The 24,224-nt window shown below is 32.9% G+C and overlaps 1 protein-coding gene across 1 annotated transcript; it reads right to left on the minus strand.

Annotated features, from left to right (window-relative positions):
* On the minus strand, positions 1-24,221 carry MRG15 (mortality factor 4-like). Its single transcript, XM_089244775.1, has 12 exons — positions 23,879-24,221; positions 22,464-22,510; positions 21,496-21,563; positions 17,184-17,270; positions 15,830-15,933; positions 13,591-13,676; positions 11,916-12,017; positions 9,718-9,809; positions 8,642-8,744; positions 7,014-7,083; positions 2,972-3,056; positions 1-245 (listed from the first exon to the last, which is right to left on the minus strand). Exons 1-12 carry the CDS (start codon positions 23,922-23,924, stop codon positions 161-163), a joined length of 975 nt encoding a protein of 324 aa, XP_089100901.1. The 5' UTR covers positions 23,925-24,221; the 3' UTR covers positions 1-160.
* Between the last annotated feature and the right edge of the window lie 3 nt (positions 24,222-24,224).

Below are 24,224 nucleotides of genomic sequence, written 5' to 3' on the forward strand. Positions count from 1 at the left end.
TAAAGTGTGGAATACTTTATTACATTTCACAGGGAAATAGAGTCCATGGTATGCGTGTATGTTATGATCTACAAAAAACATGATTTCAGAATATCAGCGAGGACATCAGTTTGTACTAGTGGAATCAGTATTTATCGTCAGTCCTAAACTAAAACCATCTTCAAACAGCTTTCCGACGATATTCTGGCGATGCTGTTTCATAGTCAGACACTGATAAAAAGTTCTGAGAAGGTTTTGACATAAACCTAACGTATGGAATAAGAAAAAAAAAAACAAAGATTTGAAAACACATGTTCAACTAAATCACTCACTATAAAAAATTATGAAAATACCTAATAAATGTACCGCAGGGCTTGACAAATTGAAAAAATAATTTAAGTACCAAGCATAGTGTTGGCTCAAGAAACATGGTCCAATATAAATAATTCTTTTTTCCAACTCTTTCCAGAACTTCATAAGTTCTTGCCATGCTAAAAGACTTATTATAATGAAATCAGAAAATTTCGTGTCATCCTTAGACTCTAATTTATCAATCACATATGGAAAATATTAGAGGCCAATACCAATTTTCTAGTTGCCATGGCGACCTGGGATTTGTTAAGCCCTGATGTACCGCACAATTTCTTCCGCAAAATACATGAAATCCACAAATGAGGATTATTTACAAAATGAGTATACTGCTACTTTCAAAAAGTTCTGAAATTTATATTATGGAAGAGTGACTACAGATAGAACCTGCCTATTTGATGTTTCTTTCAAAGTATCGACCTTATGCAATCATGCATTTTTGTCATCGTGCATGCAAAGATATGAATGCGGATTGCAAGCTTTTTTTGTCATACCTTCCAGTGCCTTAATCGCTGCCAGCTGCGCTTCTTCGGAACCTGAGAATCATTGCCTCTTAAGCAAATTTTTTACCCAGGGGAAACGGAAAAAGCCACATGGGGCAAGACCATAGGGGATTAGCTGGTTGCTGAAGTATTGGAGTGAGATATTTTGACTGGTAATCTGACACCAAAAGGGACCTGTGAACTGAAGCATTGCAGTGATGGAGCATCCATGACTTGGACTTTCAAAGGTCTGGTTGCCTGTGTCTCACCAAATCATGTAGACGTTTAAGGACTCTCGGGCTCCCTCTTGGTGTCTGATTACCAGTCAAAAGTCACATTCTGATACTTTCACAACCAACTTATTTCCCCAATCTTGCTCCACATGACTTTCTCCTTTTTCTTCAGATAAAGAATTTGCTTGGGGGGGGGGGGACAAGAAGAGGCAATGATTCTATTGTTCTGAAGAAGTGCAGCGAGCAGTGAAAAAGGACATCACTAGAGGGTGTGATAAAAAAAAACTTGAATCTGCATTTATATCTTTGTATGAATAATAGCAAAAATACATTATAGCACAGGGTAGTAACTTCATAGGTAACATCAAATAAATACAGGCTTTATCTGTATTTATTCTTCCGTAATAAAGAAAGTCTTGGAACTTTCGGAACATAGTAGTACATTGCCTGACCATGTAGAGAGATTGCTTATGCACCTTAATAACAAAGAGAGAGTTCATTCTTCAGTAGGGAGAAACGAAAAAAGAGATCAAGGAAGATCAAAGAGAAAAAAAATCCCACGCACAGGGGTCAGCATAGATCACGACCTTAAAACCAGTGAAAATAATAACAAAAATATTTTAAAAAGTGACAAAACAAGCGATGAAATTTTGATTAGTAGATAAAGTATGAACCATTTATAGCTGTTTTCGAAGATGCATTTTGATGGAACTTCAAGATGCACCTTTCTTTACATAATTACTGAAATAATCAATTCAAAATGTTACCATTTTCTTGAACCAGATGAATTTTAAAATGACTCATATTTGCCTTGTCTCTTGTATAACAAAATGAACTTGGCTTGATTGTTCCCATGTTACAAGGGGTTCACAACAACCGGCTTGGGTAGAAGGAAACTGTTTTACCTTGACAATAGTAAACCTTGAAACATGTGAAATAGTTTTAATAGTACAGTAGACTCTTGATAATCCTGCCCGACCAGTAATCTGGTGTTTTAAGGCGGTTTGCCTTAATGACACATCACAAGAAAAAATAGCCCTCAATATGTAATGTCACCCCTAGAGACTGAATAAAAATTACTACATAAGCAGAGTGACTTAATAACAAATCCAGTATAATAATTATGCTACCATGGAGTCTTTAGAAACTGATGTTGTAGGCATGAAGATGTCAAAAAACGACCTTATACTGAGATCTTACCATGCTTGCAAAGAAGGAATTTTTTTTCCTTGAACCGTTATGAACATAAAAGCACACATAAAATTACAAATGCCATAGTGCCTGAAAGCCGCATCAGTAAATCTGATCATGAAAACTCCCTTTTAGATGAAATGCATAAAAAATTAGTTTTCTCTATGAATAAATTCTAATACATTCACAGTTTGAATCTCCCAGACAAAACATTTTTTCCCCACTATTATTATTTTTCTCTTTTCCCACTGATTTGATGCCCTCCCCTGTACAGTAGCACAAAGTGTGTAAAAAAACAACTTCCATAGTTTTTCACAATTTGCTGTAATTTCCTATTCTATGGTAGAAATCTATAGAAACTGAAAATTAAAAACTAAATTCCAGATACATAATTACCAACTACTACAAATTTGTAGTAGTTGGTAATTATGTATCTGGAATGTCCTCAGTTTCATTTTCAACATAACCGTATCTCTCAAGAAAATCTGATTTTTGGCCAAAATTTGGAGAAATTTTTAAAAATTCTAGAGAGCAGGAGGAATGATAAAAAATCCAGTCTCCCACCTACATCCGGAGAGTTGGCAGGTCTGGGAATCAATGATGGCAAAATAACATGCATATTCATTCTATAAAAGGGAAGGGTAGGGGGTTTAATTAAAAAAAGACCCCTACAAGAATATGTAGAAAAACTAAATGTAGCTCAAACGAAAAACTTACTTCACAAATTCTTGAAAATGACTGATGAGTAAAGAAACAGCATCATCGTCAAGAGGCGTATAAGCTATAATTGTTCCAATCCTGGCTGAAAATGAAAATTGAATAGAAAAGAAACACCATTACATATCAAATTTAAAAACATGTTTTTCCTGAGTCAATGCAAAGTCAATAAGATTGCAGTAATTAACATGGAGGCTGTCTCAAAAATTTTGCATACAGGGTGAACAGTTAAGTCCCTTGGCCACAAATTAATGATGAACAGTTGATCCTAGTGGCATACTGCCAATTGGGAAAAAGTATCCAAATAACGTGTAGAACTCACTTGCAAAAGGTTGTACAGTTATTAAAACAAAAAAATTAACTTTTTATACGGACACCCTGTTCTCCAACAAAAAAATATTCCACATTTCTAAGTGGAATATTTGATGAGATATTAGAAGTCAAAAAATTGTTGAAAAGGAGTGAAAGAAAGGCATAATAAGTTTGTCTGTTAGTTTATGCGGCTCTTTCCCTCATATTTTCAGCGATTTTTAAAATGAAAATATCTCAGCAAATATTGCACTCACAAGGAAACGGTTCAAAGGTGATGTCTTCAAAATGCTTTGATTCTACTCATTCAAATATGCAAAGAAATATTAAAAAATTTGGTGGAATTATTATGGGTGTTAACCAGTAATTTTCAGCCAAGAATTAAATTTGAGTACTCACTGTGTATATTATAGCTGAGAAGGGTCTAACCATAACACAGTGTAATTAAAAATAAAAAATATACACATTTCCAGACTATCTTAAATGCATGATAAAGGGATCAAGGGCATTGGTGAAACTTCGCAAGAATAGAATGCTGAGAGTGTGAATAGGGGTGCCTATGAGCAGTTGAGTTAGAAGCAATATGACAAAATGAGATGTGTGCTCAAAAAATTAGCAAAGAATGAAGTGTACGAGATATATCTATAGATATTTATAAAGTGTCAATGGTGATGACATCAAAATGTATGCATTGTGCAATGTTCAATGGATGAAGTGATCAGGGCAAAGCAATTTAAATCACTCAATTTCAAAAAATAATCAGTGATTTAAATCACAAAATTTATATTTAATTTTTCCTTTGCATTAACTTCAATGATATTGAAGTAAAATTAACCTAGTATGGTATGCATGTTAATGAAATGCCATAAAGTTGTTGATTAAAAGAAATCTGGTAGATATAAACTTGAACCTAATCCTTAGTTACAGTGCAGAAACATAGCTATTCCATTTCTAGATTTTCTGCTGGCAAACACTGCAGAAAAATATAGAGAGCTACTTAGGTTTTTTTTGGAATGCATTACAATGGGGTACCAGGGGATTCCTCTGATTTAAAAAAAAAACCAGATAAAATAGTTTTTCTATAAAGCCTTGAATTCTATGCCCCTAATTGCCGATTTAAAATAATAGACGCCATACTGACATAAAACCATTGGACTTGAAATTTTAATGTGAAAAGTGAAAAAGTTTAAAGTTTGCTTTTTTTAAAAAAAAATCAAAACTCACTAAATATGAAAGAATAAAAAGTGCAAATCATTAAGCAACATCATGTGGAGGTCGGAAACGCATAATAATAAATGCATCCATCAATCATGCAAGAAACAATCTTATCAGAATATGTTTTTCATTTAGTTGATGCTGAATGACTTTTTTTGGTTGTACAAGTGAATCGAGAAAACTTCCACCATGTGATACTGAATCACCACCAGGAATTCACTTTAAAGAGGAAGAGACTATAACAGGACTTTTCCGTATGAGAGAAATGTTAATCCATGAAATTAAATTGGGTTCAATGAACTTTCATGTTACATAAAAACAAAATTTTGGTACTCGTATTTCTTGTTTCTAGTTCATATTCTTAGTGATAAACAAGATTTGTTTTAATTAATGAATAGTCAGTTAATTTTAATAAAAAAAAAAAATCTGAGTTGAATCAATTTTTTTTAAATATTAAAAAAAAAAATGATTTTTTCATAACCTGGAAGCAATGCAGAACTCCAACATAGCTATCAAGAATTTTGGCAGGTTACTGAGTTTTACACAACAGATATTTCTTCAAGTTGATTTGAAAATCTAACAAATGCGTCAATTTTGAAGGTTATGTAAAAAAATACCATAATTTTAGTCTGATACTGTATGCTTTTACTTTTGATACAGGTTTTCTGTATTTTGGTTTATTTTTCTCTCAATGTTTCATCAATGCTTTCTTCATGCATCAACAGGACATGTCTAAATAGTAAATAATGAGACAGTGTCCTTTGCCTTGAATAAGTTTCTATTGAATTGGCGATGTAATGATGTAACCTTTCTTATTTTTATCCGTTGACGTAATATATTTCCACTAGGGATGGGATGAATATTGATTAGGCTGAATTAGCCGAATACCAAATATCCGGCTGTTTTTTTGGCCGAATATTGATTTTCCTTATAATTTATCAAAATTATAAATAAAACTGCTTTTCATTGAAAATGAAATTATTGGTAATTTTAAATAATATTGCATTTCGATTATGCAATTCATTATTTAAATAAATGTTAAAAACTGTAGTAATTGAAGGATTTTTATTCTCATGATACTGACAATCAAATTTAACGATGATATGCAGTCAAACTTGCCTAATTCAAAATTCAAAGTCACTGGAAAGTTTGAATTATCCAATTAATCTATTCTGGACCCACAAAAACATTACAAATTGCAACTTAATCATCGACATGCATATGGGGGGGGGGGTAATAGTTAACAATTATTTAAATTTTATCATTAGTTACAAAACTGTTCTCCAAATTTTAATTATTTGTAATTATAATAATTTATCTTAGCTACTGTTCCGGAATGAACATCATTGCAGAATTTCTTCACCATGCTTAGTCTTATTTACGGAAACAATTCATGATCATCAGTTACGAAACTTTCCAAATTTTGCTTGCCATTCTTATGCTATTAAGGAAGTATACATTTGTCAACGTATTACAATTTGTAAATTTACTATGAAAGATTCAGATTTTGAATGGTACACCTTGATACATAGGTCAAACATCATAATTGGTATCGAGTGGTACACATTCTCGATGCACTCCAGTTGAACAACATCAAAATGGGCATTAAATTATAATACAAAGAATAGAGAAAACACAATATTCAAAACTTTTGCTTTGAAAAATTGTTGTTTAACAAATTGGTCAATTAAAACAAAGTCTGTGTGACTTCTTTTAAAATTTCTTCAAACTAAATTTGCAGATATAAAAATCATATTTTTTCCCTCCAACTTTGAATTTTCCAACACATTTGAATTAAACAAGAAATTTTAACATTAGACAGAAAACTCAAGGAGAGTTAGTAAAAGTTCGAATTATCCAAAATTTGAATTAATCACGTTCAAATTAACCAAGTTCTACTATATTGTATTTTAAAATTACATATAGAATCAATTTTTTCAACACTTGTCACAAAATTTTACATCTAATCAAAAAATGTCAACCATTATCTCAACTAGGAGACTATATAAAATCTATTATAGTAGTTAATAATGCATAGTTAATATGCTTAACTCAATAAAGCATATATAAAATTTACTACTTATTTTCTTATTTTGCCTCTTTCAGTAGCTTAATACGTTTCATGTCTAGGTACCTCTTAGAGCTATTGAACTTGTGTAAATCATGTTCACTTCCACCTTATTGCAATACGATTCTATTTTAAATTTTGTTTTCTTTATCTTAGATATTCACCCTGACATGCCTCTCTTACAGAAAGGGATATACACCACACAATAAAACAGAATCAGCAAATTTTTAATTTACGCAAAAAATTCCAATTAATATAGTTTAAGATTAGTTTGTTGTGCTTGGATTTACACAGATATTTGGCCGAATACCAAATAGTGGATGAATATTTGTCCCATCTCTAATTTCCACTGTTAAGTTTCTGAAAATGAACAATATGTTAAAATAAAAAAAAAAACAAAATTTTTGAATAAAAGAGAAATTTAACTCAATTAAAAAAAAGACTACTTACAAAATAATCTTAACAAATGAATACCACCATATATTTCACTCATAGACTTATCAGGATATTCAGATAACATCTGTAATTAAAAAATATTGCAATATGAAGCAATATAAAAAAGAAGAGCAAAAACATGCTACAATTGGACTCGCTTATAACAAACAGATATTCCAAATTTCGACATTCAGTGAAACCTAAAGACACTACTTGATGTAACCATAAATCCCTCTACGATGATATTTCTTCAAATCCTGTTTGGAATTGCCTATGGTCTATTAGAAACCTTGAGATTTACATTTCGATTTTACATCATAATATGAAAATATTTTCTTACATTTCGCTCAAATTCATGTCAAATTCAGTTTTAACTTATTTGACTTCTAAGTACAGGCAAGTACTTAATATATGTTTATTATGTACCGAAGTGTATGTAATAAAAATTACAGAATTAATGGTCCAAGAATAAAACAATTGGACACATTTTAAGTTTTAGGATAGATTCTTTCATGTCTATCTTGATTGGAGGAAACATAAAATCATAAATACTATACAGTATGAACACATACTGTACGCTTTTAAAATAAACAAAACATCAATGTAAAAAGTAAGTTTAATATTCTTACAAAAATTATTTAAACTTATTTCATTCTTCATTGATAAATGATAACGCAAATGTAAAAAGGTTGGCCTAAGATGAAAGAGTCAAAACTCATAGTTTTTAATTTTTAAAAGTCCATGACACAGATGACTGAGGACTTCTTTCTATTAGCCCTCTTCTACGATGCATTGTCCCTTCACTTACGCTATAACCCATGGAAATACCGGTCCGGTTTTGCAATGTGGCTAACACAGTGTGGGAGATTTTAATGGTATTGTGCATAGCCAACACCCCAAAATTGGTTTTTGTGAATCTTGGAAAATTGTTATGTATTAATTTTTAACTAGGCCAGATAGTGGCGAGTCCACTGTAACTAATTGTTTTGCTGTTTTTTCAGATTTCATTGTAAGTTTCGTGGGTCTGACTATACATATATGTGATATGGCTATTATTTAATTAACCAAAAACTGCTAAAAAAAACTTTGAAAAATACGAATCAAGAAATTTATTGTGCTGTAATTTCAATATTTTTGTCCCCCTTCCCCTCCCCTGCAGTCTTTTTATGCACCAACTTATAACTCAAACCCCGTGGGACATCTCATTAGACCAGGGCCTACACTTTATAATCAATACAAACCAGCTTTATTTCCATGTATTTCCACAGAGTTTGGTGATCTAACCACTTGATGTTAGTATGTTTTGCAGTAGTTATACGTATTTTGGACACAGTGATCTTGGCACCTTTCCACAAATGGAAACCCTAACTCTGTGGTCAGAAGATACTCCGACAAGGAATGAACAGGTTTTCAACTGAGGAATCCAAAGAATGCTCTTAAGTATATTTGAGCAGGTGTATCACAGAGTGGCTATACATACACATTTCATGTTAAAAATTCCTAATATTATAATACTTGGTGGAAAAAAATTTAAGATACAATTTAGAGAAACTAAAATATAACTCCTTCATAAAATAGATTCAAAAATTAATTGAATTAAACACATCTGAAGCTGCAGTAATCGTCTCCAAAACAATACCTACTTCTTGGTACTGAGGCCTTTCAAATTTATATAAAAGCTGTTTCCCAAGCATGACATTGAAATATTCCCTAAGTCCATTGACTACTTCCGCAACTCCAGTCTCTCTGCATGAAATATATACATATATATTCATTAAAACTTACATTACTTTTCAAATACACTAAAAGTTAGTTAATGACAAGCTCTCTATTATGAGCACCCTGCTGAAAACTGGTGATAATAAGTTCAATGAATATAAACTTGCAAAGCTCTAAAATAATGTTATAACGTTATTAGAGTGCTGTGGCCAGATCATAGGGGCTAATTCCCAGACTTGAAAAAACCGATTGTTTATTGACGTGATAAAATATTTTAAGGAACTGATTGAAAAAAGGAAAAATAGGGATTTTTCGCAAGGGGAGACTGTATGGAGTAACCATATAACTCTTTTCCCCAGGATGTTCTTATATTTTCTATGGCTGTCCCGACTTTTTATATGCCTTGTTTTCCAGTATTTTCAATGAAACCCACTTGAATTTTTATCCTTTACTGAAACCAAGGATTAAAATTATTTTACAACTTATAAATTATATTATAAAAATTATGACTATAAATATGAATATTTATCTCACATATTTCTCATGCTGAATGTTTTTTTTCTGTAAAATTCAGTTTAATCCACTTATTTGAATCTAAATAATTGAGGCATTATATTTGGCAAAATAATTGATAATTTTGTTTTTTTCCTGCATTGTTGTCAACAAAATATGGTCAGCCAAGGATAGCAAAGACAGGGATTTTTCTCATTTGTGCAAAGCAAAATTTGAGGATAGTAAGGGACTTTTCTATAAAGATGGGAAATAGAAGAATTTGGTTTCTGGTAGGAAGTTTTTGAACAGGCAAAAAATTGAAAGGCTTCCAGTCAGATCAGAAGCATTAGCATGCATGCCAAATATTCTGAGAAATATGATGATAATTCATTTTACAATTTAAAAATCAGAGAAGCTCAAATGCTCATATAAAACCATAGTTCCAAATTTCTGTGGACATACAATAACTATTATGAGAATTATGAAAAAATAAAACATAGATATATACTTGTTTGAGGTCATTCCCTTTTCACTGAGTTTGTGCTTCAGGTATTCTGCAACGATATGTTCAACTGTCATTCGAGCTGGCAGTCGGATGATCTGAGGGAGGAAAAAAACCCCCCATCAAAACAAAGGCAATACCAGTATTAGAAATCCTAAAGCAAACCGAATTCAGCCACTACCAGACTTATGAACATGTGCTTTTTTCAAGCATCTGATATACATGGAGTATAATAAAATCTGACCAAACCTCTATTTGGCGATTTCAGGTGTTTCTGAGGAACTCTCCCCATTCGTTAATAAAGGGATTTGCATCAAATCAATATTTGATATTAAAAAGTGAATCCTCCAACAATGGCCACTAACGGGACAAGAAAAAATGTGGCTGTTATTGGGCAGTTACTGTTGTTAAAAGGTTCAGTATTCCTGAAGAAAAATCCAAATTTCTTTATTGCATGTAAAATTACAACAGTTCATATAGCTAATCAAAAGATGTTTAGATGTAGCACATTATATTATTCTGCTTTGAAGGTGTATGCTTTTTGCAGGATGATCTTTAATTTGCAAGAATGGGCACTTTTTCCCCATTGTTAATCTTATTCAAGCAACAAGCTATTTTGAATTTTTTAATGCAAAACTTTCGCAATGCAATGTTACTTTAATGCAATGTTTTTGTTTTGCACTTGAACGAAGGACTGCACCAAACAAACTGAGCCATTACTGAAATTTTTTTAAACTACAAACACAAACAAATTTAAGCTAATTTTCGAGCACTGACACCATTATTGTCTTTGATAGTTTGGAATTTGTCTTTAAAACTTGGAAATTTTTGTTTTAAATCAGTGGAATGAGTACATGAAGTCAGCAGACACAAAATACAACTGGTTTGGGTGACAAATGTAACAATTTCATGAATAAAAATGTGTAGCACTGTGCTGTCATCTCTGTGTGGACACGAGAACTCATACTTCTTTTTATATTATGTTATCTCGTATCCAAAAGTGACCGTTATTGGGAAACCTTGTTGAGAGGTTAACTTTAATGCTAATCCAACGGGATGTTACAAGAAAATGTGCCCGTTGTTCAGAGATTAATTTTTTGGAGGTGATAGTTATTAGAAGCTTCACTGTATAAATCAATTGTTCAAATGTAAAAAAAATTAATCAATTAAAACACAACTCATGTTGGAAAAATAGTAAAATGGTCTTGATAAAATTTTATAAGACATTAAAAAATAACTTGCAAAAAAATGACCCCCCCCCCCCATAATCATAAATAAATCTTACATCTATGTGAACAGTCAGGTGAGATTTCAGTTATCTCATTTTGCAAATGCCTGAACGCATTCCATCTTAACGTGATGGGGAAAAAAAGGAAAGACATTTTTAATTTTTCAACTGTTGATGACAGAAAAGGGAAGCCACTTTATTATTTATCAAACACAGAAGATGGTAAATGTGAGAGGGTATGGGATTTACCTTTGCATTTATAACTTAATTGCAATACAATGGGATATAAAATGGTTTTTATCAATTCAATAAAATAAAGGATCATGCGAAAGCCACAATAGCAGCAAATAAAAATATACATACATAATGGATGCAATACATTTGAATACATCTGATTCCGAAATACTGAAATTCTATCATCTATCAAAAAATTCTGGGAAGAAAGGATCGATTTGTTTCTCAGTATACCATCAACAATGTGCCAACAATTTTAATAAATTTTGAAGTGACATTACAAATTCATCCTGATGTTTTTATTGGGTGAATTTGAACAGTCTTAACCAAATGCCCTTACAACTGCCATAAAAATTTTGTTTGACATTTCAATTACAGAGTACATGTACATATGGGGGAAAAAAAGTTTTCTATGCATACTTGTGCATTGTGTAAAAATGTTTATTTTTCACAAAGCAGCAAACCGGCATAGTACTTTCAATGAAAAAATAGTATTAATAACTTTCAACAATATAACATTTCACCATTTCTCATAGCAATTTTTTAAGAACTTACAGAAAGTAAAACTAGAATAAAGTCATACTCCAGAAAACATAAAATTTTTTTCTGACTAAAGTTTGTTAAAACATTCATGTGATTTCTTCTGAACTTCAAGAAAAATATTTCCTATATTACCAAATGGAAACTTGCAATCATAAAAAATAGACAAATTTTAAACCAACAAAATGATTAAAATTCTTACCTTTTTCTGCCTCGTAACAAGATCCCAGTCATCAACAAGCCAGATCTTCAGTTCATCAGGAATCCTTACCTTCACCTCAATCTTTTGGATATATTCCTCCTCCTAAAATCGAATGTACATATTAAATGTGGGGTCTAAAGCATAAGGGATATAAATACAGTTACAAAAACATTGGAGTTAAGCTAAAACTCTTTTTTTGCTCAGAGTACAAAGAGTACACGCTACTTAAACAGGGGCTGAATTCTAGTGGTGCAAAGAAAGCTACTTCACCAGTTAACTATTTAGTTTGGAGCACAAGGGAATATATTGCAGTTATATTCAATTTGGAGTTGTTCTAGAGCTTACTATGCTTGAAAATTATAGACATAATTTTTGTGTCCACAATCTTAAAGATGGAAATGCAGCTATGTTTATGTGGAATGAGAGTCTACCAACACACAAGGGTGCAAAGAAATTGTGTCCTGCTTGATCAAATTGATTTTGTCCTTGCAAAGCAATGTCACTTACTTGACAGCATTCAGTGACAATGCTGGGGGACAAAACAAAGAGTCATTTCACTGTCAAATTCTGACTTGGTTAGTAAAACCAATATCCACACTGCAGATCATAAATTTCTAGTTTTTGGACACTCATTCATGGAATGTGACCAGAATTTCAGGTTAACAGACACAGTAAAAAAGAAAAATGACAGGGAAGTGTTTGTTCCAGAACACGGGGAAACTCTTGTAGCCCAGTTCATGGTGGGGAGGATGAATCAAGACTTCATCACTCTATATTCTCTTAAGCATTTTCTCAAAGACACAGTGATTGGTATAAGGAAGATGCAATGGCTTCACTACAAAAATAACAAACCGTGGACCCAGTTTTACAACGAAAACTTAGATGACATTGCAAGTACAATGAACTTAGTCATGGCGCAAGTTGGAAGAGATGTACTCAGGTTTATCCAAGATGAAAGTCAATAAAGTACAACTGAAGATCAAATACATGAAGTTCCAAAACCTGCAGAACCTTCTACCATTGGTGAAATCAGTGCATTATGACTTCTACAATTCTCTTCAGTACTGAATTCCAGAAGGCCAACAAAGACAAGCTCGTGCCCGAGAGTCGTGTCAGAACAAAGTACTGAGAACGAAGTAGAACTGGATAAACATGTATATGAATCCGATTCAGATGAAAAGGCATGCTACCACATTCCCAATCTGTGTAAAGACTAACCTTTTCATAAAATTGTTTTGTTGCTTAGATTATTTGAACATTAAATTTTTATTATTTTAAAATTTGAAAATTCTTTAAATCTGCTGTAAACTACTTCATACAACTAAAACTCCATGGGTAAGCACAAAACTAATATTGCAGAGTTCATGCACAATTTTTATTGTCAATCAACTTTAAACCCATTTTTCTCAGAATTACGAACACAGTATTTCACTTAATCTCTTGTGCTTTGAACCCCTGAAATAAAATTTTGATGTCAAGATCTTAACATGTTTGAAACATAATTTAAAGAAAAATAGTTGTCAGACAATAAAATGTATTGACAAATACTGAATAGGAATTTTTAAAGAACACGCAGACATCAACAATGAATTCAAAACAAATTGGATCAGTTATGAAAAACATTCTAAATCCTTCTGTTTCCTGTTCAATACATGCACAAAAAATTAGTACTTACAGTTTCTATACACTGTTCAGATCTTGTCCTCTTCTTTCGCTGTGCTTCTGTGTCAGTCGCACTGGCTAGTGTTGCTGCAGCGACGACTAATAGATAAAGGAGGGGGAGGAGGGAGTAATTACATTTATGCGCAGCATTAAAATCGATCTTGTAATTAAAGAACATGCCTTGGAAAATTAATAAAAAAATGATTTGAGAATCATACATTGCTTTGATTAACTAGGCATAAGGAAACATATTTGAAAATGAAATTGAATGGTCATAATAAAAATGGGTCCAGTTTCCATATTTCCGACAATATCCTAGCCTTACTTGGAATGATTTGGGACATTTTGTTTTAATACGTTGGTAGCCCTAATAGTTGTTGCAGGTTATGTTCAAAGCAGGTCATATTTGTTGTTATGTTAACACTTCATGATAGTTTCAGTAGTGTAGAATGTGTTTCGGTTGAGAAAGTTTCTCATGTGTTTTTCCAAAAACCAGCCAGTTTTTTTAGTGAACTTCTAAGGTTTGCATCAGTTACATTTACACACATGGTTTCTCTGGTTTAGGGTAATGCATGGGTTCTTTTTCCACCCATGGCGACCCTATCCCAATTAATGCTAATCCGCATCTCCCTGCAGTAGTTTAATAAAAAATCTCTACAAAAAACCCGTCAGGGGTGCAGTGGAGCGGCGGCGCTGACAAAGGTTGGAGGCACACAGTTTAGGAACACACTGGGTAATGTTAGGTAAGGTCTCTCATATCCCTTTCAGACCTTGGTGTCACAAATGTGTGGCCTGCTTTTTCTCACTAGAAATTTTTCTTTTGATCTCTGGGAGTTAAGCCTTGACTAAAAGGATTATTAGAAACATGGTGAATATGAACTTTAGGGAGCTTTCATCAGAGGGCAGCTTAAAGTCGAACTTTCAGGGAATTTTTAGGTGGCTTCCATGAGAAAGTGCCCCCCCCCCCCGAGAAAAGTATGATTTATTACATAAAATTTAACACTAAAATTCTTGAAAATATTGTATGTGAAGATGAATATACCCTGCTTCATCCAGGCAGGGCTTTCATTTCATCTTTTCCGGGGTGGGGGGCAAAGAACATGTACTCAATATATGTATGTATATATATACACACAATTTCTAGTGTATTTTCTAAAGCCAAGGGACAAGGGAGGGCATTGCCCCCCAAATGACGGGCCTGCATCCGGGCTAAAAAAAATTTGAACAAAGGGAATTATTTCTTCAAATAAAAATATGAAATTAAAAAAGAAATAAATAAATAATTGAAAAAATAAAGATTTCCTAACATTTATATTTTTAATGAATTTTTTGAGAATCAAAAGGGGAAAAACACGTTTAAAATTCCAAAAAAATGAATGCTCGGGTCTGAAAGGGCTATAGAGAATGCCAGTTCAATTTTTTAATTTTTTTTATACAGTTTTTGTCACGTACAGACAGGGTTGAGGAAAAAGAAATCAATTTCATCTAAACTTAAGGACATTGCCCCATTTTAGGCACTGTTGCTCCAAGTTACAAAATACATTGTCCTTGTCATAACTTTTTGTATTGAAAAAATAACTTTTTCCGCAGTCTACTGGTGTGTGAACTGATTCTTCAACTGCCTATTGGATCCATGCAGTCACATAGGGTGCTGCTACAGAAAAGGTACCAAATTAGAGTAAAAGAAAAATATTTGCAAAAAATAAAATAAAAAATTGGGAAAAAATATTTTGTCTGTAAATTTAAAATTATGGATGTATTGGATGAAATAATTTGCCAAAGAAACTGTAATTTTTTATGTACAGTTTGCGTAAGGCAATGAATATATGTCAGTTCATGAAGTAGAAAAATATAAAGCCCTAGGGTAAAAATTTAACGACTAAATTGCTAGTTTTTCACTATATTATATCAGTATACGTAAATCTATGAATTTTCTGGGTAATTTTATCGGTGTGGCTTATACACTAGAGAGGCACCCATGCTGTGGCCTGCCACGCTGCAGCTGACAATTATATTGGCCACTCCTGTCTTATATAATGATTTTCAAGAGTCGACAGAAAAGTATTGTTAGAGATGGAGTATATTGGTATATACAGATACATAAGCATTAAAAAAAGTTATTTTCGAGATCAACAAAGCAAAGCATTAGTTCTTGTACCAAAAAAATGTTATTATTACATGGAAAAACAGTCAAGTTATGAAGTTTAATTCAAATGTAAATATTAAAAAAACTAGCAAGAAAGAAGATAAACCTTTCTGTTTCGTTGATTTTTCTTGAGCTGGTGCAGCAGTTTTATCTTTATCTGCTGGTTCTTTTTTAGATGGTACTTTCGTCGTCCTTTGTTTCTTTGTTTTTCTGTGATGAAAATGGTTCATACAATTGAATGAGGAACAGTAAATAAATTCCAATACAGTCAAACAGTAAATAAACCTTTTCCCAAGGAAAGGTTTATTTACTGTCAGAAGGAACTGAAAATGTAAATACAGTGAAACCCCTTTTAACGGTCAGCCGTCTCTCAGCTCTTGTGGCCAAATAATAATTTCTCTTGTGGATGCATTTCAAACCATTATATTATAGCATGCTTAACTCTACATTACTGTATGGATTACAGCACCCCCTCTTTTATCAACAAATTTTTTTGTGCCAGCGGTGTCTGCAAAAGAGGGATTTTACTGTACAAGCAACCAGGAATGTGATACTGGTTATATTTTTCCATTGTAGACTGCATCCATAGTTCATCGAAATGCATTAGGAATTTCATGTTACTCATTGCATTTGGAATTTTCATTCGTTCCTTCCAAGAACATACAATTTGGATTTCAAACATTCAAAGAAATTAGAGTATGAAATTATTTGTTCAGTTATTTTTTTTCATCCAAATGTGATGATCCAAATATAAGACATACTCCCTCTAAAATATAACGCCTCTGACTTTGACATTATATTTCTAAAAGGAAAAAACAAGAGTGCTGCTGTCACATGGTCATGCATGTTCTTAGAATAAAGGCATGGAGGGGGGGGGGGGAAAGGGAAGTTCAGTTATCATTTATTGTGAGGGGAAAAAAAATGTGTATGAATAGTCAATAACATAGCTATCAACTTTGGAGAGTGAGAACTACAGATTTTTGCATGGATTCAAATTCAGCAAAAAAAATAAATATAAAGGGATTTTTTCCACGAATGAGAAAAAAATCAGACCCCCCCCACCCCCTGAAAAAACAAAAATCTGACACTGTGCCAGACAACACCAATTAATAATTGCGAAATAAAGTTTAGATTGGCAATAATTGATTTGTTACAAGAATTACATTTCTGACATTTGAGGGGTAGGGGGGGGGGGAGCAGATGGAACAGTTTACTTTCAACAGTAAATTCTTTAAGGATAATTTACTCCCCTCCCAAAAGCAGGGAGTTTTTGCTATTACAATCAAAAATTCAGGAGATTTTGGAATTTTTCGAGTCTTCGGAGATGGGGTAAAAATTTAGGAGCCTCCTGGGAAATTTGGGAGACTTGGCAGCTGCAATGAATAAATCGAAATCTGCAACAAAAACTGCAGTACTAATTTCAGTGAGTAACAGATAAATTTAATGAAGGTATAACTTACACATGAGCCTTTTCTAGCTCTTTTTGTTTTTGAAGATTGGTATCATTGAACTTCAATACTCTACTTTCTGGTACCCACTCATCCCAACTATTAATGGGAGAAAAAAGAAAAGGCAAAATGTTAAACAGATATCAAGGAATAGATAACATTAAGTTGAACTCTTTGCATAAGAAATTTTACACATAACTCATAGGGATTTAAAATGAAAAAACTTAATTTGAATAAAAGGACACAGTCAAAAAACATTAATGACCGCAGAGAGATAATTCAAGTTATAGAAGACCAAAAACCCATATTATAAAAGTTTTATAAAACTTGACAAACGCAACCAATAAGCTTATATTGGTTGCATTTCTCACATTTTGTAAATGAACTTTTATAATGTAACCCTGGCCTTAGGATTAGCATTGTCAACTCTGAATAAGCATATATATGTGAAGCATATATAAAGAAAACATTCCTTTGACTGCAGTTAAAATGTTTTTTACACTATCAACGTAATGTGAACTCTCCAAGTTTCATTTGGCAACACTAAAAATCTGTGATCTCCTAAATGTTCTCTAACTACTTAACCTTACACGCACCTCGTACACATTCCTTTACAGAATTTCTAACAAATTGGTACATGCCAAAACAAATGGTATGTTCGCATGTATATGCATGGCCCTAACGTATTTATGTTGTCACAGTTGTGTTTGTTCCATGTTTTTGCTGATGCTGCCATCTCTCTTACATGTATGTCATGAAGATGGTAAATGCTTGAACTTTCATGCTATGTAATGAATGTGTTGACAGTCTGACTGATCTGTGGGGAGAGACTTTTTTAAATTGGCACACTTCAGAGATCTAAGGCATCTTAAAATATATGTCATTAAAGGGTCTCTACATAGATCCAGCTATAAATCTTAAAATGGATGTATGTGTTTACATTTACACAATTTCGGCTCTCACTGGTTCTTGATCCATGCGCCTTTTTCAGTTATGGTATCAGACACCAGATCAATGGCCGTATTGAGGTTTAATAGGGCCTTATTTATTATGGGACTCTAGAATTATCAATTCATTTAGCGACGAATTATGAACAAAAATCACTCTGGAATGTACATGCTATATGAAGGTGCATCATAACTGCTCTTACCAGAAGAAGGGCCCAGAGCAAAAAGTGTTTTGGGCCCCAAAAAAAGAACATATATATTTTGCAGGGGGTATCCTATAAAATTCATATATTATTACAGAGTATACGGTAATGCCGAACAATTTTCTATAGGGTTTCCCCCTATTTGATTTGGGGATCTTTGTCCCCTGACCTACAACTAGAAACAAACTGCATTTAGTAACCCATGATGAACATCTGGTTCTGTGCTTTCCTTTATGGGTGAACAAAGGATCCCCACGATACATCGTTTTCACTTTTAACAGACATTCTCCAGAATAGAATAGGAATACGAAGTAGAAATTCAAATGGGTTAAAAAAAAATCGAAAAAAAAAAAAACAAGCTAGAACATATATGCTATCTATATCTCATTTTAAGAACTTGTTAAAAGAAAACAGTAATTAATGTTGGAAAGAAAAAATCCAGTTCATCTCAGGATGGATGGAGCATGCTATTATGCTGATCATCCCTGGATGATGGGAGTACGCTGAGGGAAAAGTGTTGCAGACACTGAAACTTATAGTTAACTTTTCTCATTATGTTGATATGTGCAAAATTAATTACAGCAATCACAGGAATGTTTTATTTTTCAACCATTCATTTTGAGTTACCCTGCACTACAGCCAAGATATACATACATGTATATCTTGGTTGTAATGCAGACCTAGAGATGCGAGGTGAAAATATTCTTAAAGAACACGAATATTCTTTTGGATGTAGAAATTGGAGAATAATTGAGAATATTTATTTTTCTTTTAAATAAATTTTTTTTTTACTAATTTTGTTTATATTATGAAATAAAAATCAGTTTCATTGCTTGAAACATTTAAAACAAAACAATTTTTAGCTTATAATCACCTCATAATGACAACTTTTAGTTCAAGAACATTCTCTAGGTCATGATAAGAGGTTTTAGAAGTTTGGTTACGAAGATTTTAGGAGCCTTAAAAAAAAAACTTAATTAAAACCTTAAAAATTATTTTAAAATTAGATACATTTTCAGAAATAAGTTCAAAACAAAGAATTAAACCAAAGGTTAGGACTATTGATAAAGGAAGCTATTATATAATCATATTCATTCTAAGATACTGAACTGTAATTTTCTTCAATGTACATACACTTACATTTTGTATCACTCACATTTCTTTGAAAGTTATGCAATTCAGCCATGTTGGTTTAATTTTCTTGCTTTAAAACTCTGATGTTGTGGACTACAAACTTCAATATTCCTCCGCCTTCTTGATGGGAAGACAGAAGGGGACAGAGAATATTCTCTTGAAGGACTATTACTATAATTACTAGAGAATATTCTTATTGAAAATAAGAATTATTCTCAAGTTATATAGAAGACTAGAGACTATTTGTTATAATACATGTTATATTTTTGGGAAAACTCTCTGGAAAGACTACTATTATAAATAACTGGAGAATATTCTCATCGAGGAAATATTATCTATAAGCAGCTTGAAAATAATTCATATTATTTATGATAAGAATATTTTCCAGTAATTTGTAAAAGTAGTCCTTCCAGAGAATATTGTCAAGGATATTATATATTTAACTATTATAAATAACAGGAGAATATTTTCATCAAGAATAATATTCTCCCATTATTTGTAATAGTAGTCCTTCCAGAGAATATTCTCAAGAATTTTACATCTCTATGCAGACCTGCCAACTCAACAAGTGAAGCACTGAAAGCGATGTTTCTCAACCGCCAGACTGCGGCCTGGTATGGGTTGAGACATCAATCATAAGATCGGCAATGCCAGATTTCACAATGTGTACAGGGCTCCTGGATTATAAATTCACATTGCCAGGGGTTTCAATTATTATATTCATGAATAAAAACTGAATAAGAAACATTAATGAGAAAATGAACAAAAGAAATATTTAATCTGCTGCAACTGTATATTGCCACGCCCGTTTATATGAAAAAGATCTCGCGACATCACATCACCCAAACTCTAAGTACAGTACCCATGCCAGTGGTTCAGTCATAAAATTTATGAAAATAAACAAAACATGTTTTCATTTTTTTTCTTTTGTACGTGTTTGACTATAGGACAGCTGGTAAATAATTCCTCATATCTACCATATTTCATGGTGAAAATAATTGAAGATTAGGATTTACACACCGGAAAATATGGGACATCGCCAGTTGTGGGCAAAATTCCTTTTACTGTTAAAACTGCTGGGAGAAAAATTAAGGGCCTCTATAAATATCAGTTGATTGAAATGATTTCACAAAAAGAAAGTTTAACATAACAAAAATGTCCAGTAAATATCAGAAATTCAAGTAATTCTCATAGGATAAAACTGATATTTCTTTAGAATGGTTGAACAGCAAATGATGACGAAAAATATCGGAATGTTCAGCAAAAAAAAAATGTGGGTAAAATACAATCACCTTATACACAGGGTGGGCAAAAAGTCCGTAAAAATTTAAAAATCTATAAAAACCAGAAAAATAACCAAAATTAAAAAAAAAACGGTTTGCAAGGTTAGCATCACTAAGTGAAAGGATTTTTTTAAAAACATGGGGGGGGGGGGGAAACAGCCAATATGTGGTGCTGACAAACACAAGTCAAAGAAAAGACACGCAAATAACGAACAGAATGCTTCCAAATCGTTTATTACAGCAGTATGTGTTCCACATGATCACCACCACAGGGGATTAAACATTTCAGGCAAGTCGCAAATCCAGCAACAGCAGAGTGCAGCAGGTCCATATACATGGTTCACAATGGTGAACTGGTTGTGGATTAGGAGCACAAGTTCTTATAATCATCCCATTTGCATATTTCCACCGAAGTCGATCGTTCCAATGCCATCTATTGGCTGTTTTTGAGTTTTTCCCTATCTGAAAAAATTTCTGTGACCTAGAGATGCTAACCCCGCAAACAGTTTTTTTATTTTGGTGTAATTTTTCTGGTTTTTATTCATTTTTAAAGTTTCTATGAACTTTTTGCCCACCCTATATTAATTTTTACATTGGTCCTTATTATGGTCACAAAATAATTTGGAATATAAAGTAAGTTTTGCCGGATTTTCGTAAGGAAGTTCCAGGATTTTTAGCTTCTGAAGGTTGGCAGGTCTAAGTAAGGCAAATTGACATTGCACAGGAAAATAAGAAACGAAACTAATGAATAACTCACTTTTTATTCCACCCACTATAATGTATGAAGTACTTGACTAGCTTGTCTTTTAATTGTGCCTTGATGCACTGAAAAAAAAATATATATATATATAAAAAAAAAAGAACTCTGCTAACTGACATACAAATGCATCTAATATGTACTAGGAAAGCAGCAAGTAAATAAATCATTATGTGAATTACATAACTTAGGACAAGAGGGGTGTAAAAAAAAATTAAGCATCTCTCTAAGCCACATTTCTTATTAGTTTTTTCCCTTTAGCAGTCATTTTAAAAGTTTCAAAATTGATAAAATGAATTGTTATTTATAGAAAAAAGATATTTTTTGGTACTTTTCTATTATAACCATCTACTTGGAGCCTTTTTTTTCTGGCAACACCTTCTCAGACCAATTGACACCTTTTTTTTTTGCCTTGGTGAATTCCCAAAGCCAGTATAGCTCAGTTTCTTTCCTCGCCAGTTTTCTCGGAGTCAGTTTGGCTCTCTCATGCAACAACATTTTCATTACTCTTCAGTTACAACCATACAGTTTTTCCCCTCAACGACGTATCTTCTCTGTTGTGACATTGAAGGTGTTCCTTGATTCAATAGAACTCTGTTATTATTGACGTGGAGATTAAGTGTATCAGCCAAAGGTATATTATCTTTGATAACATTTTCATTTCAGCAGTGCTGTGTGTGTGGTTTATATTCTGCAATATTTCGACAAATTCGGTTAAATATTTTTATATTATTTTCTTGCTAAATATTGTGCCAAGAAGCCTAAATATTGCATCAACATGCATAGTATCGCAACAAAGATGTGCAGAATGAATCAAGCCAAAATGTGCCAATTTGGTGTGTGAATGGTAGCTGAAAAGTACCTTTTTTCACCCGTTCCAAACTATATATGAATGTTTCCAACAGGTAAAAAAAAGGAAACTATAAAAAAGGAAACTATATATAGATGTTTGTTTAGTTGTTACTTACTTTAGCTTCATACAATAAAGGTCCATGGAAGCATAATACTTTTTCTCCTGAAATGATACATGAATTGGAGAAAATTAAATTCAATTGCACATGTTGATCAACATACTACAGTGATACCTCAATAACCCCACGATAGTAGAAAGCCATGCCAATTTAAGGGTTGTCAAATTAACAAGATTCTATTTCATTTCACCTTCGACAAATTTAAAAATTCTTTATGTATGTATATACAAATATAAGTCCACAACGGGCAAAATTCCCAACAAGGTGGATGAAAAAAGATGTCCATAATAGATACGGATGTTATGTTTCTGAAATACAGCAACCCAATGAAAAGTGCAATTATATAAACTAAATATTATATATACATGATGAAATATAATACAATGCTCACCACGTTTTTCAAAAATTCATAACAGCCATTGTTCTATTTCCAGCGCGTCTCTTGGATTATTATTCCTCCCTTCTGTAGCTCGCGTCATTTGAATTATTATCTACTGTCAAGTTGTATCATACTGTTTGATTATTTCATTATATTTATTACTTACACATCCATTATCGTGCCGTCTTATCGGTTTATTATTTAAAATTAACCCAGAGAATTTTTCATGCCCGGAATTCCTTATGCCCCGACCTGTTTATTATTAAAAAAGATTGATTTGTCTGTTGATTGAGTTGATTTATTTAATCAACCACTGTTTTTATTGACAGAACCCACAGAAACTTTCATGCCCAGGATTCCTTATGCCCCTGATCCATTTATTATTTTAAAAAAGTCACGTGTTTTATTTTTTATACTCATGTTTTTTGCTATTATGTTTGGTGGTTTCTATTATGTTTTGCATGGTGAAGATTTTTTTTTAGCATCCGTAGTGTCTGACGTCCTAGGCAACTTTACGTGGGGCCACGTTTGGCGCCGGAAAACAAAAGTCACCAAGTGGTAGACCATACAGCAGCTGATTCCTGCTTTCTATCTACCCTGCATATCTGTACAGAGCACCCACTTTCAATCTCCACTACTTGAGCACAGCTGTGGAGACAGGTGCTCATGTATTGATTACAGTGCTTTCTTAACGCATGGGTACAGCTCGGGGGGACCTCAGAAAAACGAGAGATGGTTGAATTTTTTCGAGAATTTTCCAGGTGGGGCCTCAGAAAAATGCCTTGGCACGGGAGCCCACGGTGTCCTTAAGAAGGCCATGATTGATTACCCCCAATTCAAAAAGAAACATTCAGTTGAGCCTTAAATAAAAGGACTCAATCAAGAGGCTATGCTATTCGTGCCCAGTAGGTGCTCCCAACAAAAGGCAATAGCGAAACATTTGAAGGGCAAAAGAATGGTTATTCATAATTCACACATGCATAAAAAATGACTGAAATTTCAAAATTGAAGCGCGTTGGGAAGATGAACTTACCTTCAGTGAATTTAAATTTCGGAGCAACTGGAGGCGGTGGGTTCATTTCTTTATTTGAGCTACTCACTCAGGGCTAAACCGAACGGAATTCTCTCGTATTTCTACGGGAATGCTTTGTGCTAAAAAAGCTTTGCGAAAAGCTGTGTCGGAATGATCATTGGGACGGCTTTGACTGATGCCCGGCACCATCATGAAAATATCCATACAATAAAAAAAAAACCGCTAAATTTCTATATTTTTGAATAGTAATAAGTGGAAAAAAATGAAATAAATACATTTATTGACGGAAGTTATTGAACATCGTATCAGGAAAACACATGGATTTGATAGCTCAGAAATCTGAATG

This window comes from Pholcus phalangioides, unplaced genomic scaffold (genome assembly GCF_987345545.1).
Source record: "Pholcus phalangioides strain wild (caught in Gottingen) unplaced genomic scaffold, Ppha-v1.0 ptg000015l_1, whole genome shotgun sequence".
Lineage (NCBI taxonomy): Eukaryota > Metazoa > Arthropoda > Arachnida > Araneae > Pholcidae > Pholcus > Pholcus phalangioides.